Source organism: Synchiropus splendidus, chromosome 1, assembly GCF_027744825.2.
Source record: "Synchiropus splendidus isolate RoL2022-P1 chromosome 1, RoL_Sspl_1.0, whole genome shotgun sequence".
Lineage (NCBI taxonomy): Eukaryota > Metazoa > Chordata > Actinopteri > Syngnathiformes > Callionymidae > Synchiropus > Synchiropus splendidus.
Genome location: NC_071334.1, coordinates 56,962,395 through 56,978,586, shown reverse-complemented (window position 1 = coordinate 56,978,586; position 16,192 = coordinate 56,962,395). Strand labels below are relative to the sequence as shown.

The window sequence follows — 16,192 nt, the reverse complement described above, 5'->3', positions numbered from 1 at the left end:
ACAAAGAACTTTATGTCAACCATCCTTCCCCACGCCTCCTTTGTTCACACATTTCTGCTGGTCACATTTTTATTTAGCTATAATTATGCACGGAAAATGCCATCATTTTCACACGAGCATGGAGGAGGTTGGAGGTGTTAGCAGCAAAGATTTCAGTACACTCTTTTAAAGTGAATACCATATTGTAAGCATTCCATGATTGTAATATTTTTTTTAAAAAAAGATGAAGACTTGAAGACTTTAAAATAAAAAAAAAAGTCAATAGAAGCACACATTATAAGTCAAGTTATCTTGAAATCAAAGTGAAGTGCCTTTGCTCTGTGACATGAGTCCCAGTCACATAAAGGGCCAATATTTATAACCAATGAGATGAGTTCACCAGTGTTTTTTTCTTGTTTTAATTTGACTATTGGATTCCCACATTTCCCCCAGTTTCTAAATTAAGTTTCGACAACTGATAAATGATGGCAAAACTTGAACAATACAACACTCATGAGAAACAACAAGTCAACAGAAATTGTTTTTGGCTCCTGGGCCCCAAATTTGCTTCCGTAAATGGTGTTGTTTGGGACTTACTGACCACTACTAAAGTAAAACCACCATAAACAGCCCATTTCAGGAGGAAAATAAATAAAGCACTGATACCTTGCAGTAGGCCTTTCACTTAGAAAATACGTCCATAAGTGACTGAGTGAGTGAGTGACAGAAAAAAACATATGCAGCTAGAAATACTTAGGAAAAAAACTGACAAGAAAATGAGCTGGGAAGTTACAGTACAAGACGGAAAGTTTCCCCATTAGACCGAGGCTTGTTGCAACATATAGACTCACTTACTTCACATATAAACAAGGTAAAAATGCTCAGATTCAACATAAATCTAAACTGCTGGGCGCATCTTAGCGTCAGACTCTGACATACAGCTCCATCTAGTGGTAAATTCTGCGCATTACGTCACCACCCTCTGTCACTCAGGACGGCTGTATTAAATTGAAACCATTTCCATCGCGCATGCGCCGGGTGGCGGACGGTTCCAATGTTTTGGTTGAGATGAAGATCTAACGGCAGCTACAACCGGTCCAAGGCTGAGCGTTCGTTTGCAGGTAAAACAGCGAACTGCACCCTTTATATAGCGTTCAAAGAATGACGATCCACATCGCCTATTTCATACCGGTTGTATGGTTGTCACAAGCAACTGACAAACATTGTGTAACCATCTAATGTTAGCATGTAGCTGAACTAGTTAGCGACCGGAATAGCGGCGTCTTTTTTTGTGATATTTCTCTCGTTTTCTCTTCAATTATTTCGCTTCTGGTCAGTGTTATTTGAAAGCAAGCATATAATCCATATTTCAAGGTTAAAGAACCGCAAATTTAATGTCCATGAACCGGGAGCGTCACCAAGTTTGTCACATTATACTCCAGAACTATGTTGTGTGATACACTGTTCTTAACCTTTACAGACTGACATACATGTGTATTCAATAGCATAGTAAAGTTCGGACCTGATCCATGATTCACGCTTGTGATATATAAACAATTTTGATGGAGGCGACAAAGATACCATCTTGTTAAATGTACTCTGTAGCACTGTCACAGCCCAGTATATAGTGCTTTTCAATTGCATTTCCTTCACATCTCATGACGGTTAAAGAAGCTTGATGTTGTACCTGGCAGTTCACAATATGTCATGACTTTGACTGGACAATTTGTACAAGAACTTGCAGCTATTTTTAGTAAATTTGTATAGTCCCTCCCAACTAATCCCTCACTCCAAATTCTATCACCTCGTATGAAAATATGGCTGACATGATTAACCCCTAATTCAACATATAGTCCATTACAGTTCTGCTGCACCGTGTTCATTTGGCTCGGTGGACGGATGGAGGCATAAAACTAATTTACCGATTTGATTGTCGCTTGGATCAGTATGTGTGTTTGCAGAGAACTGTCTTGAATTATTGACATAAGAAAATATGTCCCACTCTTTGACAATGCTTTGTCTCGTGGGAGCTGAAATAGAGAGACGAACTTCAGCATTCAACATTTGAAATATATGAGTCAGGAAAGTTGGATTTGTAGTTTACTTGCTTTCAAACCACAGTGACTTTGCTTGAAAACAATCTCGGTCCTTTAAAGTCCTATCAAACAAAACCTACAGTTTTTGTCGTTAAATTGACCAGTACTGAGGAAGTTGCCGTGCTGTGGGATAACACTGGTCATGCTTTAAGTAAAGTCAAGTAATGACTTCATGTGGAATGGAAAACTTGATTTTTATTTAAACAAAGTATTCACCAAATGTTTCCAGCCTTTTGCACATTGAATGTTGCTGTTGCAGTTGTCGGTGAAATGTTAGCTGCTGCCATGTCTTCATTCTGACAGGCGCAGCACATGACGTCAAACATAAACACATAGAGTTTTCATGTCAAGATGGGCTTCCTGGATCTGCTGTTTTCACCAATATGCGATTTAGAGAGGCCGGATCAGGTCTATACCTGATCCGTGCATCCCTAATCTTATTATACATATTATATACATTATATAGATTTGTTGTCTCAGAAGCCCTAATTTGACATGCTAACGATGTTTTTTTTATTTTATTATTTTCCCTCCTTTTTTGGACATTTTCATCAGTTTACCCTGCGTTTGCTCTCACGCTGGACTAGCCATTTGCCTGAGGGCCCGTCCTGTATATTTGGAAAGAAAACCGGTTTATGCAAATGTGCAGCAAAGATTAATAATGCATTCAATGTCGACTCATGACCAGGACTTTTAGATTTTCTGATTGGTTTTCCAACTTTTTGCAGTCACCTTGAAGCTGTGTACCAGCAGACGCAGTTATGGGGAACACAAGCAGTGAGAGGGCTGCCATGGGCCAGGGGGAGAAGGCGCAGCGGAGAGACAGCAGGGGCACCAAGGAGGGCGAGAGGCCAAAAATTCTGATGGATAGCCCGGAGGACGCAGACATTTATCACAGTGAAGACATGAAAGTAAGTGACCTTGTCTGAGGAAGTTTTTCCATCGATGAAATATATTTATTATAAACAAGGTGCTTATATTTGCTGTTTCCATGCAGGCTCCGTTAGAGAAGGAGGAGTTCCTCGCCTGGCAGCAGGACTTAGAAGCTGAGGATAAAGGGCCTACAATGGACCGGCCCACAGTCTTCCGCTGGACCGGTGATGGTAAGGAGGTCTTCCTGTCAGGGTCCTTCAACAACTGGGCCAACAAGATTCCTTTGATCAGAAGGTGAGTGAGTGCGCCCACATCTTATGTAGTCAATTTTAATTTGTCTCTTCTGGTCTCAGTCAGAACACTTTTGTGGCGATTGTTGATCTACCTGAAGGAGAGCATCAGTACAAGTTTTACGTTGACGGCCAGTGGACTCATGATCCTGCTGAGGTACGCTCTCTCTGTTGTTTGATTTCAGTAACAGTGCCGAGAGCAAAATCTTTTTGAAAAACATCTTGCTTTTTTGTTTCAAAGATTGAACTTCATAGCATTGAAAACCACTGTTTTTTGAATGTTCCCTTTGAAGAGTTGAATCCTTTCTTTCTTCTTGTTAGCCTGTTGTTACCAGCCAGATGGGAACTGTCAATAATATCATCCAGGTGAAGAAAACTGACTTTGAGGTCTTTGATGCTCTAATGGTGGATTCACAGAAGTGCTCCGACATGTCAGGTGATCACTCTCAGTATCCTCTTAACTTCATAATTTATTGGAAGATAACAAGCCTTTATATAATGATATATAACTGCGGTCAGATTCATGACTGAATCAATCCATGACAGGAGTCTGTCAAATATTTAATGGACCTTCTCCTTCCACCTCTGTGAGCAGACCTTTCCAGCTCTCCTCCTGGACCCTATCATCAGGACGCCTACGTCTCAAAGCCCGAAGAGAAGTTTAAATCTCCTCCCATTCTGCCTCCTCACCTGCTGCAAGTCATCCTCAACAAAGACACTGGCATTTCGGCAAGTAGCCTGTTACGTTTAAATTGTGGGCTGAAAGGTTATTTCTTGCAAAGGCTTGAAATGAGCTAAACTGCAGTCTAATCACAAAGACTATTGTCATTCTTGAATGTGCTGTACAGTAATTTGCCTTTTTGCGATTTTGTAGTGTGATCCCGCTCTGCTCCCGGAACCAAATCATGTTATGCTGAATCACCTCTACGCCTTGTCTATTAAGGTAATGCTGCAGCACAAACTCTTGTCTGGTTCTAAATGACAGTTATAGCGGAACACCCTGTCATGGCCGACGCTGGTGACACTGACCGTCCAGTTTAGACTGTGCTCCCTCCCTCACGTGCCACATACATGCCACTACTCCAAGTATCAAGTTCCAATTGTCTGCAGTGTTTTTATACCCCCAAACGTCTTGACCAAAAATGATTGACAGTGTGGCAGATAGGGATGGCCGATGACTTATTGTACATTATATACAGTGAAACACGTTGTCCACGATGACAATTCTGCAGCTCACGATAAATTTGATAAACACATGGCTCACTTGCTCCATTGGACTAGCATACATTAACAAGACCGTGACGGTGCGCTGCGCTCACCAGCTCTGCAGCGTGTGACAGTTGTGGAGAGTGTGATGGACTTTGGTTCACGATCATAGTTTTAAACCTATTTTGAATACAGGGAACCTTCAATGATGACACTCTCTCGACTCTGGATCTGTGTTCATTTTATTAGTTGGTGTGGTCCTCATAGGTTCTCTTTTGTATGTTTGGCTTTTAACTATTTCAATGAAACCTCACATCATTTCTAAACCAAGAGTGCCACCTATTGAGCGCTAAAAATTAGGTCTGTGTCCCGTGAAGCCTTATCAACCTGCCACTAGTCCTAGGCAAGCTACAAGTTAATCTTTCAATCGGTACAACTGGGCCTTGTGGAAACCCAGGTGACATAAAGAATGTGCATCTTTTTGTGAACTCCAAGTAGTGGTAGGTTGGTGGAGTTTCATGAAACCCATTTTCAGAGGTCACTCGGTGGGACTGTAGGCTGTTTGTTTGACGCTCAGCAACTAGTTCATATAATTTCTAAACCAAGAGCACCATCTAGTGGAATAGTGGGACACTCTTTGATCAACCCTGCAACACTGTTTATACCTCATCTGCCATTTACTATCTGCCACGCATCTTTATATTTTCTTGAAACATGTGTATAGCTGCAACAATAATAATAATAAAGGAATTAAGTCATTATGATGTGCAAAATCAACACTCAAAAGCCTCTTGACAGCAAAATGTTGTGTGAAGTCTCGAAAGTTGAGGACTTTCATTGCTTGGCTGTGCCTTTAAAAACATCAACAACAAAGTAATTTTTTTTGTCTGCATTGTTTACCAAAATGTTCTTTTGTCCTAAACAGCATCTGGGTCCCAGTTGGACTGAATTACACTTTTTGATGAGCTCCATAACCAAGTGTGACCAGACTCTTTTTTTTTCGGACGTAGAAACGATTGACCTGGCGTGCAATGAAGGTCAACAAAATATTTTGCCTCTGAACGATCCGTTTTGTTCCCCTATAAGCAGCTTGACACGAACAGGTACTGGCTGCCAAGTTTCTCAGCTTTGCATCAGGTCTATTTTTAACAGTACTTGGCTTCGACCTTGTCTCTCGTCTCCATTGGAAGTGCTTTTACACCGCTTCACAATAAAAGCCCCTCGCTGTTGAAAAGTAGCCATAATTATTCAAGAGGACATTTATAATCCAAGTGGGACACTGATGCTCGTCCACTTATATCTAGTATAGTAACGTTTTATTTGAAGATCCCTTTCTAATGATCTCGGCGGGCCATAATTCAAAGAAGTGGATCTCTTGTTTCTGTCACAGGATGGAGTGATGGTGCTGAGTGCGACGCATCGCTATAAGAAGAAATATGTCACCACCCTGCTGTACAAGCCTATTTGAGATGTGTGTGAAGCCTCCAGTGTTGTGGTGAGGAGTGGTAGCGGACGTTTGCACCCGACAGGACACATCTATGAAACTGCAAATTGTGAAGCTGCTTAGAGCAGTTAGTTCATTTCAGACTGAAACGTCAAACGTGGGGATCAGGTTTGGTTGCCGAGGCAAAAAGTTGGATCGAATGTTTATTTTTCTTTTTTAAGCGTGTGAAACGTTCACATGGCCAGTTAATGGTTCACCTCCAGTTCTCCCTCTGACGTACTGTTTATACACTTAGTTCACCGTAGTTTTTCACTGATGGAATATTTGTAGACGTGAATGTTTATTACTGATGCAACTTGTATGTAAATATGAAGGGACGTTATGTCAGTATTGTTTCTAATAATTATTTTCTGTAGAAGAGAGGACAATCGAAGCTAAGTTATAGAAAAATGCACTGGTGTAGCTGTTCACTTGAAAACAAGGGGAGACTATATGGAATAGTCACATGGCAGTTGAGGCTTTTTTTATGACCATGATTATTAATTTAAGTGTTCAATCATATTTATAGAGCTTTTGTTCCGATCTACTTCATTTCACACACGTTTTTGCGCTGCGGTGACAAATTGCTCGAATATAATAAGTATTTTTTGAAGTTGCTGATGTAACACAATGACACAACCGCTTTTAACTTATTTGATGAGCTCCACATTTGCATATGATTTCATATTTTGAAATGTGCCCCTTCACCCTGCAACTCTCATTACATGTAATAAAAATCATATCTTCAGACATTTCATGAAGTGCTCTGATATTGCCACACCAGACCAAGTTCAGACCGACTCGTGACTTTATTTTGGCAGTGTTTGTCCAGTCGACACAGACATTCACTTTTGTGTTGTTATCCTGCGGTAACGTGCTGTTCACTATTTGATCCATCTTGTATGTTTATATTTACATAGATTTATATTAAACACTACAGTCACTCCAAGACTTTGTTTTTCTTTTTTTCTTTTTATGCAAATATATTTTCAGTTGATCAAGTGAGAGTTCTCTGAAGTGCCCTTATCTATGAGGAAATGGAAAGCATTTCCTCCCAGAGTTAATATTAAACAAGACTGCATGGGATTTTCCATCTTCGGTGTCATACGGAGGAAAATATAGATATGCTTTGTACTAGCTCTCGGTGTGAGTGTAATCCCTAATTTGTTACTTAATGTATTTTTGTGCCCTTGACAAAGTTTAAGTAACTTATATGAGTAATTACACGTGGCTACATTTTACTAGATAGATAGATAGATAGATAGATACTTTATTGATCTCTGAAGAGAAATTCCCATTTCCAGCAGCATGACAGGTGGAAACATAAGAGTAAAAGTAAAAAAAAAAAAAAAAAAAAAAAAACAATGCTACAATAGGAAATTAATAATAACAATAACAATACTATTTACTACTATTAATAAATACTTCCGCAATGAAAAAAAAAATGCTGCAGGATGTCTATTGACTGACATCTCATGTTCTTGAAACCATTTCTGTTGCCACGCAAAGTGTGCAGGTGCCTTTTCTGGATCAAAGTACATCCGATTCAGTCACATGACACAAAAGATCATGTGCAAATGTAAGTCTAGACATGAATCTTGGTTTACATTTGGCAAAAATGTTGTTCACGGGTTGGTCATGTCAAGGTTTTTGTTGACATGAAGTAGTGGCGGGCAGTGACATCATTTTCAGTGTCAGTAGGTGGTGCTGTCTGTAAAAAAAAAACTACAGTATGTGAGGTTTCATTATTGATAACTGACAACAGAACAGGTATGAAACATAAAATCTCTTTCGCCACAACAGAAGAAGAGGAGAAAACTCGACTATAATTTTGTTCCTAAACTATTATAAAACTAGGAGAAAATAGGAAACTAGTGTCACCACACTGTGACATTGTATGCTTGATATATTTTTTGACTATGTGTATTACATTTTATTTTATGATTCTCTGTATAAATTTAGAGCTTACATCAGTCGGTGCATGGATGAAGTTACCACCACTAAGTCTGTCACTACTCAGACCAACCAGAAGCCATAGCTGACAGGGGAGGTCTTCAGGTTACTGAAGGTCCGCAACGCTGCCCTCAGATCCAGAGATGTGGAGGGCCTGAAGATAGCATGCGCCAACCTGTCTCGTAGACCAAGTGGCTGAACACCAAGAAGATCACCCTCAGCTTCAGTGACAGCAGAGACACCAGGAGTCTGTGGCGAGGATGACCAGTCCATCCACCTGTGACAGCTCAACTTCCCTGCTGATCCATCTCTGCGAGACACAAGCCACCGTGCATCCTGTAGAAGTGTGTTGTTGGATTGAAGGAAAAAAAAAGACTTGCAGCAGGTTTGTTAGGTTTGCAGAGTGTGGGAATTACAAACATTTCTTACATATGCTGTTTGGAGTTTTTAAATAAGTTTACACTGAGCATGTGACCCACAGAGATCCGAGCAGCTGACAGCGGATTTCAAGGTCCCTGAATTCCGTATAAAAAGTGACAGATCTATTGGGGGCTGGGTTTATTTCTGAGTGGATTTGCGAGTCATTGAAAGCATGAGAACCCTCCAGGCTCTGGTTGTCCTGGCTGCGAGCCTCGCTTTGGGTGAGTAGGTCTACTCATGAAGGGGGATCAATAGAAGAACCCAAACCGATCCATATCTCTCGTCCTTCAGCCCATTCTTTGGACTACAAAGCTCTGAACCAGTTCAGGAGCATGATAGTGTGCCTGATGCCGGATAGCTGGCCGGTTCTCGACTATGCTGACTACGGCTGCTACTGCGGAAAGGGCGGATCTGGCAAACCTGTGGATGAGCTGGACAGGTCCTGCTCTCACTTTAACACTCTTGGATCATAACTGATTTTATGTCCGCTTTTAGGTGCTGCCAAGTTCACGACCAGTGTTACACGGACGCTATGCAGCACGACGACTGCTGGCCCATCCTGGACAACCCCTACACTGAGTTCTACGCCTACGACTGTGACGATAACAAGAAGAAGGTCACGTGCGATAGAGGTCAGTGAGTCATGTCAAGTATGCGCAAATATTATTTTATAAATCAATTGTATTTCAAGATTCACAAACGGTCCCTCAACAAGTAGATCTTTGCACATTAACATTGCATGTGACATGAATACTTTATGAAGCCGATTTGACTGGTTGACATCACACAGTGGGAGCTCTGTCGTAGAAACTCCTCTGTCCAAACCGGCTCTTATAGGCGAGGGTGGTGTAGGTTCTTATTCCAAAATGATGTGATGTGTTTGCCCCCACAGGCAGCAACGATGACTGTGAGCACTTCATCTGTGAGTGCGACCGCAAAGCCGCCGAGTGTTTCGCCCAAGCCCCGTGGAATCCAGAGAACGAGCATCTTCCCAGCGACCAGTGTGAATAGATGGTGAACACAGCCATTTCCATCAGAGAAAAATAAACCTCTCTTATTATTGTTTCCTTTTCTTTCTAGTGCTCCATTTTTTTTGGTATACCTTTTAAAACACCACCTTAAAAAGAAAAAAAAAAAAGAAGATAGATCATTCTCACGGAAGGAACCAACTTTTTCTCCTCCATTTATGTAAATCAAAACATTTCCCATAAGTCAGTTTTGCTTCCTCCATTCCATTGATTTACGAGAGGCAAACCAGGAAGTTATGCAGATTTATTGCGCTGTCTCTGCAGTCCGGATTTGACTTGAAGGATTTTGTTATTAAGCAACGTTACTTTGCAGGCATCTACAAGCAATCTATTTAGATAGCATTGATCCACACCTTATATCAGGGTTCCTTTATTTTGTCTCAACTCTCAACTTTGCCAGTGCAGTCCTAAATATGGACATAAGACACATCTATATGACACATGATTATGTAACTAGCAATAAATAGAATATGTAGCAAAACATAAAATAGAGGAAAATGAACATCTTGTCAAACAATATATTTGTTTTAAGTCATTTCTATGTTCACTCTACATGAATTTTATATTAATTTTTAACATGTTAAACTCCCCCAAAATTACAGAAAGTGGCTCTTGTGCAACAGTTGGAGGGAGAATCTCGTGTCAGGTCAGCTTGTTTGTGCATGAGCTTATCCATCAGATAAGCAATTCCTAAGGCCATGTCACATGATCCACGTTCCACGGCTGCAATCCACCTTGCCAGCTGGGCGACCCTTGCCAAGGATCACAATGAGTGGAGGTGCGCCGTCACAAGGGGGGGAAGCCCACCAAGACAGCGCTGTGCCTCAGAATGCAAACCACTCTGCCCCCAATGGACAAGTGAGGCACAACATGAATCCGAATGCTTGAACTCTAATGACAAGGTACTGTAACAGCTGAGCTGAGCCAAGTAATTACTTTGTTATGATCGCTGAACAAAGCCGGACCCAAGTGCCGTCATGAGGAACTCACAGGAGGCAAGGTGCAGAGCGAGTACAATATTTAATAATACAACAATTCATCCATAAACAGAACCGGGAGATCAAACGAACGTAAATCTGTAAATAAGGAGACAAAACACCAATAACAGCAATAACAAAAATCACAGAACAAACACGTGGAAACAGAGGATGGTGTTGTGTTCGAGATGCGGTGCAGGACCCAAGTGCAGTAATGGGAGAATTACATGAGGCAGACAGCGGGTCCAATACAGTACGTTAATTTCACAGACTCAAAAACTCAACAAACAGCGTCACTGAACCAGGAGAATAACCAAAAGTCCACAAACGGCTGAAGTCCAACAAAAGGCGTCATCGAACGGGGAGAATGAAATGAACAGAAGAGAAGAGAAAACAAACTCAATGAACAATAAAACACAAACTTGCTACAGTGGTCGTCAACATGAACGCACAAGCGGGGAAAAGCAAGAACCAAGAGAAAACCAGGAAGCCACGCGGAGCAAATGGAACAAGGAGGACTAGACACAAACTCGGAACACCAGGGTTTCAGAAAGAGGGATCAAAAGTAAATCAACAAACGGATAAATGAGTGAAGGAACAAGAGCAAGTGAGGAGAGACAATCTACAAAAGGAGTCGATCTGGCACATGTTGCTGGAGTCCAGGTGTCTTTACGCTCTTGACGCTGATGGGAAGGAAGCGAGGAAACACAAAATGGGGTTTTACAGAAACCAAAATAAAAGCGAATCATGACAGAAGGAACTTTTTATTTTTTGACAAATTTATTGTTTGACAAGATGTTCATTTTCCTCTCTCTCTCTCTCTCTCTCTCTCTCTATATATATATATATATATATATGTATATATATGTATATATATATATATATATATATATATATATATATATATATATATATATATATATATATATATATATATATATATATATATATATATATATATATATATATATATATACCGCAGGGCGGTTTCTAATTCTGCACATATATATATATATATATATATATATATATATATATATATATATATATATATATATATATATATATATATATGGTGAGTAGCTCAGGAGTAGAACCAAGGCTTCTGACATAGCCTCAATCCCACTGTTCCCTCACAGTTAATGAAGAGTCATGGTCGGCCAATGAGTCTGTAGTTTGAAACCCTCTACATCCCAGTGCCTGTTGCGATGACTTTGGGCAAGACACCTTATGTGAATGGATGTAAATGATCATGGCAGTGGTCAGACTGGAAACAATCATCAATTAAAAATTATAAACAACAAACGAAAAGATACAATGTCAAACTACAGAACACTAGTGCGAATCTACCAGAGTCGGGGCTTGTGAACGCTCCAGGTGATTTCTCAATAAAGCGTCACATCAGTCAAGTGTAGATTCACCGCTGCATCACTCATACCGTGTCTGTTCAGCAAGGCAGCTGTGAATGAATCAGTCTGTGGGCTGTTGTTCAGACAAAACTCCAGCATGTGGTGTCCGGCAGCTTGATGGCTTCCAGATGTCATCACCCCTGGCATGGAGATGATGAACGACCAAAAAAATGAATAGAAGAAGTAGCATCATTCTGATTTTTGCTCCTCTGTGGACCAAATCTTTCACACAGTGGACGTCATTTATGAAATATGAGTCCAGCGACAGTGAATGTGAAGAAACTTGAACGAAGAAAAAAACCTCTGGACGTATCAACATGACCTGAAAACAACACTGTCAAACATGTCAGACGTTTTCTGAGACGCAACATGTTGGCATTCATAAGCATCACGTTTCTAGGGAGTAAAACATGAAACCAACACACGTGCGCTTGTTTCACATGCTTCAAAAACACTGATGTCACTCCATTTGGACGTCTGACAAAGACGTGCTCGAGGGTGGAAACTATCCTCACAGGAAGAAAAGTGAACCAGGTCCAAGTACATCAACAGAAACAAAAGCAGTGAGAATGTCTCGGGCAGACTGCCACGATATCGTCTCAAGACTCCTCCCTGGCGTGCAATCACAAGCCTGAGAAGTTTGTGGTTGTGATGCTGCTATGGTGACCTCATGTTTTCCGCAGCAATCATGGGCGACAGAAGATGTCGCACCTCGCAGGGCGGTTTCTAATTCTGCACAGTTGGAAAAGGAGTGCTCAGAACGGGCTTGTCGATCTTCACAGAAAGCTTCTTTCTCCCTCATCTCACTGGAGAGGAAAACACCATGGAATCGGACCCCGTCTGACGCAAAGGTCGCCTTTGATATGTGGAAGACCATTTCGATTATAGGTCACGTAAGAAAATATGTACAGGTGTGACATCAGGCGGGTGACATTCGGTTTCTCCTTGTTGGAAAACAACAGAAAATTATAGAGAATAGACAATAGATACATTATAACGTATTGTTCTCAACACACTCCTTGAACTCAGAGCTATTTAATATGTGCACTGACCTGTTCTCCGACGTCAGCGTTCACCCCCTCTTTGATCAACACGTTGTTGGTTTTGGCACCACAGACCAGATCAGTACGTGCAAATATGAGAGTGTGTTGGGCTGTCACACTCGGTCAACAATCAGGTGAGGGAGGTGTTTGCAGGTCGAACACACTTGCTTTGATTCTTTATTATTATTATTATTATGATACATTATTATTAGTAGCAGTATGAGTATTACTATTAAGAAATTACAATGGACTGAAGTGTCTCGAGAGTATCAGGGTAGAATATCATCAGAATGTTCATAGAACAGTAAGATATAAAAAAAAATATTTTCTTTATTCCATTCCATCTCTAAATTAATTCTAACAAGGACAGCACATGGTCAAAATAGTGAAAAGAAAAGTGAGACTTCAGTCCAAAACAAGCACACATAAAATATTTAAACTCAAATAAACAAAGACAATATTACCAGACACAACGGAGACAATAAAATACACGATAAACATGATAGTAACAAGGAGATTGCACAACAGTTTACAGTCTCTCCCCACACTGGGAGAAAGGGGAGAAATAAATCATCCTTTGTTTACGCCCATGTGAGGCAAAACCAGAAAAGCTGCTTCAATATTTGGTGTTGTAATTGACAAACAGAGGATCATTTGTTTGATATCATCAGCACAAGCAACACTCTTCCAACTAGAATGTGGCGGTATCGTTGTATCTGTTTTACCAGGGGGGGACATTAAATAAATAATCTCCAAAATATCTTTTTTTAATTTGATGTGTCTTATTCACATCCCATCATAAACAATGAAGACCCAAATAGTTTACAGCAATAAATATGTATTTTATTTACAGACATTAAATATTATTTAAGACAAGAAAAGTGGCTCAGATGGAGTATTTAGAAGCGTACAGTCCTTCAACTCGACTTGAAAAATGCCGCGGAAGACGAAGCAGGTCAGCAGAAAAATGCGGGTGAAATGATGCGCTCTGCTTGGACAGTGTTGAATATTGATTGCCGCTTGATGCAATATTGTCCACGTGCAGGCTGTAGTTTTGACCCCTGTTATTGTCCCAGTGGACGGGCCCCTCAGGTCCTGGCCGAAAGACCACGAAGAACTCAATCTGTTCGTTTGGATCTATGTCTTGGGGCAGGCCGAGGTCAAAAGTGAAGACATCCATCTCAGCAACTCCACACCCCTCACGCTGCAGGAACGTGCACTGTACATCGTGATGGCTCCTCCAGGAGTCAAAGGTCACCTTTAAGTTAACAGTCTTTTCAGCACTGACATGGCAAACTCGCACTCGGCCGCTCAGCAAGTGCTCAGAAACGCTGCAGCTTTCTAACTGCACACAGGCCTCTCTCAGGCGGGCGAGGAAGCTGCTAATGTCTGCTGTTGGCGGAGGAAACCCCAGTCGCAGCTTGTGTTTCTGCTGAGTGTTCTCCGTCGTGCGTGGGATTTTCACTGTAGAAGGCTGAGGGAGAAGTGTGGAAATGGGGTTGGTCGTCTCAGGGAAGAAGAGGCGCACTGCAGTCAGAGCCAGACCCTTTGCATCTGCAAAAACAACCCGCTTCTTGTTCGCACCACTGCTGTTCCGCCGGAAACAACTCCTCAGCTTGGACGGAGACGGGGGCGGCGTTGGCAGGCGTTGGTTTGCACTCTGAACACTGGTGGCCAGAAGACGGTCCATGGGTTGGTACTGTCGTACAGACTGTTTTGGCGGAGTTTTGGTAATAAGTTGTTGAATGGGTCGCTGCCGACTCAGGCTCATGGCAAAATGTGGAGCTACCGCAGGCTGAGGGTAAGTTCCCAAAGCGTGAAGGATTCTGAAGGCAAGATAATAGGCACTTATTACACTATGTAAATATTTAAATATAATTAAAAACTGCATGTCAGCATTTACCTTGTGCAGCTCATTTCCACAATAAAGTTGGTATTGAATTTCAGTAAAACCTGGAAGAGATTAACAGAAAACATATCAGTCATTTCAAAACCGACAGAATTCATCGAATGAAGGAATGAGTTCATTTATTTGGAGTAGTTTAAATACTTACGCTGAGATTTCAGGACTGCCTCTCTTCTGTTACCGCAGATCATGTGTGAGTGAGTTTAGAAAAGAAGGCTGCTCTTATAAGCCACTTGCTGGAGGAGGCGAGCCAATATTGTGGGAGTCCTGCCCATTGAACAAAGGCACGTGAGAAAGAGTGCAAACATGAACGTGTTGGAATGTGCCTGTTTTTCAAGATGATTCTCCATTCTCCAAACATCAAGAATGTTGGCAATATCACCACATTTGCACACACCACTACTTTCACAGTAACTTTGGTATACTGATTTCAATGTTGGAAATGTGATGTTGTATTGTGAAAAAGAAATAAATGTATTCTAGATTTTTTTAAAAGGGGAACAGGACAGTGCATTCTAACTGCATTGGACTCAGGAGCCTCCTCAGTGAGGTCTACCTTGGGCTACGCAGAACCATCAAAAAGTCAGGCCCAATACTCAAGTATGTAGTCGAGTGTGGTTTCTGATGTGGAGCAATGGGCAGTCTTGCCCAACCATTTCTTATGTTTTTGACATACAAGAGGCACGCACCGAAGCTTCAAAGGGCATCCTGTGGGAGGTGTTCCGGGAATATGTGCTACTGAACTCTGGCTTTATACTGTCCCATATTTCCTCGCATTTGAGAGTTGGACACCTAAAGGGTTGCACATCTCTGTCAACGTTTCTGTGCACAGTTTTTATGGTCTTGGATCTATCACATCACTGTTTTTTGCAGATGAAACAGTGCAGTCGGCTCCCTCAGACCAACAACGTAAATTCTTGATCGGAAGATTCGCTGCTCCTTAGTCATGAGTACCGTAATTTCCAGGCTATATGAGGCTACTTTTTGTCACGTTCTGAAACCTGGATCTGAACCAAAATATTGAGCCTCCTTACATCAAACTGATGAAATCACAAAGTGTTTTATTTACCTTAAAGTTCTCAAATTGCAGTGTTTCTGCCCATGTGTCCGCAGCTGAGTCAACAGAGCCCATCTCCTGGAAGCAGCAGCTGAGACCGGCTGTAGTGTCTGGAACTTTGGACACGCAGGAGAAAACAAATGAAAAAAAAAAAGTGACTAGTTCTTGATTCATGTTCAGAACTTTGCCGAGTTTGTTTCACGAGTCACTCCCGATGCTGGACCCTTTTGTCAAAACCAGTTTAAAAGTGATCCTCCTGCATTTTTGAGCCGGGTGCATCACTGACCTTTCTGTGGTGCACACAGCGCTACTGCACTGGCTTATAGACCGGCGCCGCTTATGTATGAATATGATCTATTTTCCTTCTTAAATTTGGTGGGTGCAGACATAAAAGCAACAGGTTTGTGGACTCTTCTGTCGCCACAGGTTAAGGAGTTTAGGGCAGACTCAAAGAAGAACCTGTGCTTCTTCA

The 16,192-nt window shown here is 41.4% G+C and overlaps 3 protein-coding genes across 4 annotated transcripts; 2 read left to right on the top strand and 1 right to left on the bottom strand.

Moving 5' to 3' along the window:
* Positions 1 to 1,010: 1,010 nt before the first annotated feature.
* prkab1a (protein kinase, AMP-activated, beta 1 non-catalytic subunit, a) lies at positions 1,011 to 7,094 on the top strand. Its single transcript, XM_053872576.1, has 8 exons — positions 1,011 to 1,100; positions 2,804 to 2,986; positions 3,073 to 3,242; positions 3,302 to 3,395; positions 3,560 to 3,674; positions 3,834 to 3,967; positions 4,113 to 4,181; positions 5,835 to 7,094. The coding sequence occupies exons 2-8, from the start codon at positions 2,837 to 2,839 to the stop codon at positions 5,910 to 5,912; spliced, it is 810 nt and encodes a 269-aa protein (XP_053728551.1). The 5' UTR covers positions 1,011 to 1,100; positions 2,804 to 2,836; the 3' UTR covers positions 5,913 to 7,094.
* A 296-nt stretch (positions 7,095 to 7,390) lies between these two features.
* Positions 7,391 to 9,339, top strand: LOC128746951 (phospholipase A2, minor isoenzyme-like). 2 transcript variants are annotated; one of them, XM_053844357.1, is made up of 5 exons: positions 7,391 to 8,265; positions 8,362 to 8,521; positions 8,592 to 8,739; positions 8,796 to 8,932; positions 9,193 to 9,339. In XM_053844357.1, exons 2-5 carry the CDS (start codon positions 8,473 to 8,475, stop codon positions 9,309 to 9,311), a joined length of 453 nt encoding a protein of 150 aa, XP_053700332.1. In that variant the 5' UTR covers positions 7,391 to 8,265; positions 8,362 to 8,472; the 3' UTR covers positions 9,312 to 9,339. The 2 variants fall into 2 exon arrangements, with proteins under 2 accessions (XP_053700332.1, XP_053700340.1); XM_053844365.1 differs by having other exon boundaries at positions 7,391 to 8,521.
* A 3,640-nt stretch (positions 9,340 to 12,979) lies between these two features.
* ppp1r3c2a (protein phosphatase 1 regulatory subunit 3C2, duplicate a) lies at positions 12,980 to 14,846 on the bottom strand. The gene is made up of 3 exons (XM_053851541.1): positions 14,812 to 14,846; positions 14,661 to 14,710; positions 12,980 to 14,583 (listed from the first exon to the last, which is right to left on the bottom strand). The coding sequence occupies exons 2-3, from the start codon at positions 14,672 to 14,674 to the stop codon at positions 13,644 to 13,646; spliced, it is 954 nt and encodes a 317-aa protein (XP_053707516.1). The 5' UTR covers positions 14,675 to 14,710; positions 14,812 to 14,846; the 3' UTR covers positions 12,980 to 13,643.
* Between the last annotated feature and the right edge of the window lie 1,346 nt (positions 14,847 to 16,192).

Excerpts from the sequence above, each read along its gene's own strand:
- LOC128746951 (XM_053844357.1), top strand. The coding sequence starts at position 8,473 with ATGAGAACCCTCCAGGCTCTGGTTGTCCTGGCTGCGAGCCTCGCTTTG. Across the intron at positions 8,522-8,591 it reads GGCTGCGAGCCTCGCTTTGG|CCCATTCTTTGGACTACAAA; the intron begins GTGAGTAGGTCT and ends CTCGTCCTTCAG. Across the intron at positions 8,740-8,795 it reads CCTGTGGATGAGCTGGACAG|GTGCTGCCAAGTTCACGACC; the intron begins GTCCTGCTCTCA and ends GTCCGCTTTTAG.
- prkab1a (XM_053872576.1), top strand. The coding sequence starts at position 2,837 with ATGGGGAACACAAGCAGTGAGAGGGCTGCCATGGGCCAGGGGGAGAAG. Across the intron at positions 3,243-3,301 it reads AAGATTCCTTTGATCAGAAG|TCAGAACACTTTTGTGGCGA; the intron begins GTGAGTGAGTGC and ends TTCTGGTCTCAG. Across the intron at positions 3,396-3,559 it reads GGACTCATGATCCTGCTGAG|CCTGTTGTTACCAGCCAGAT; the intron begins GTACGCTCTCTC and ends TCTTCTTGTTAG.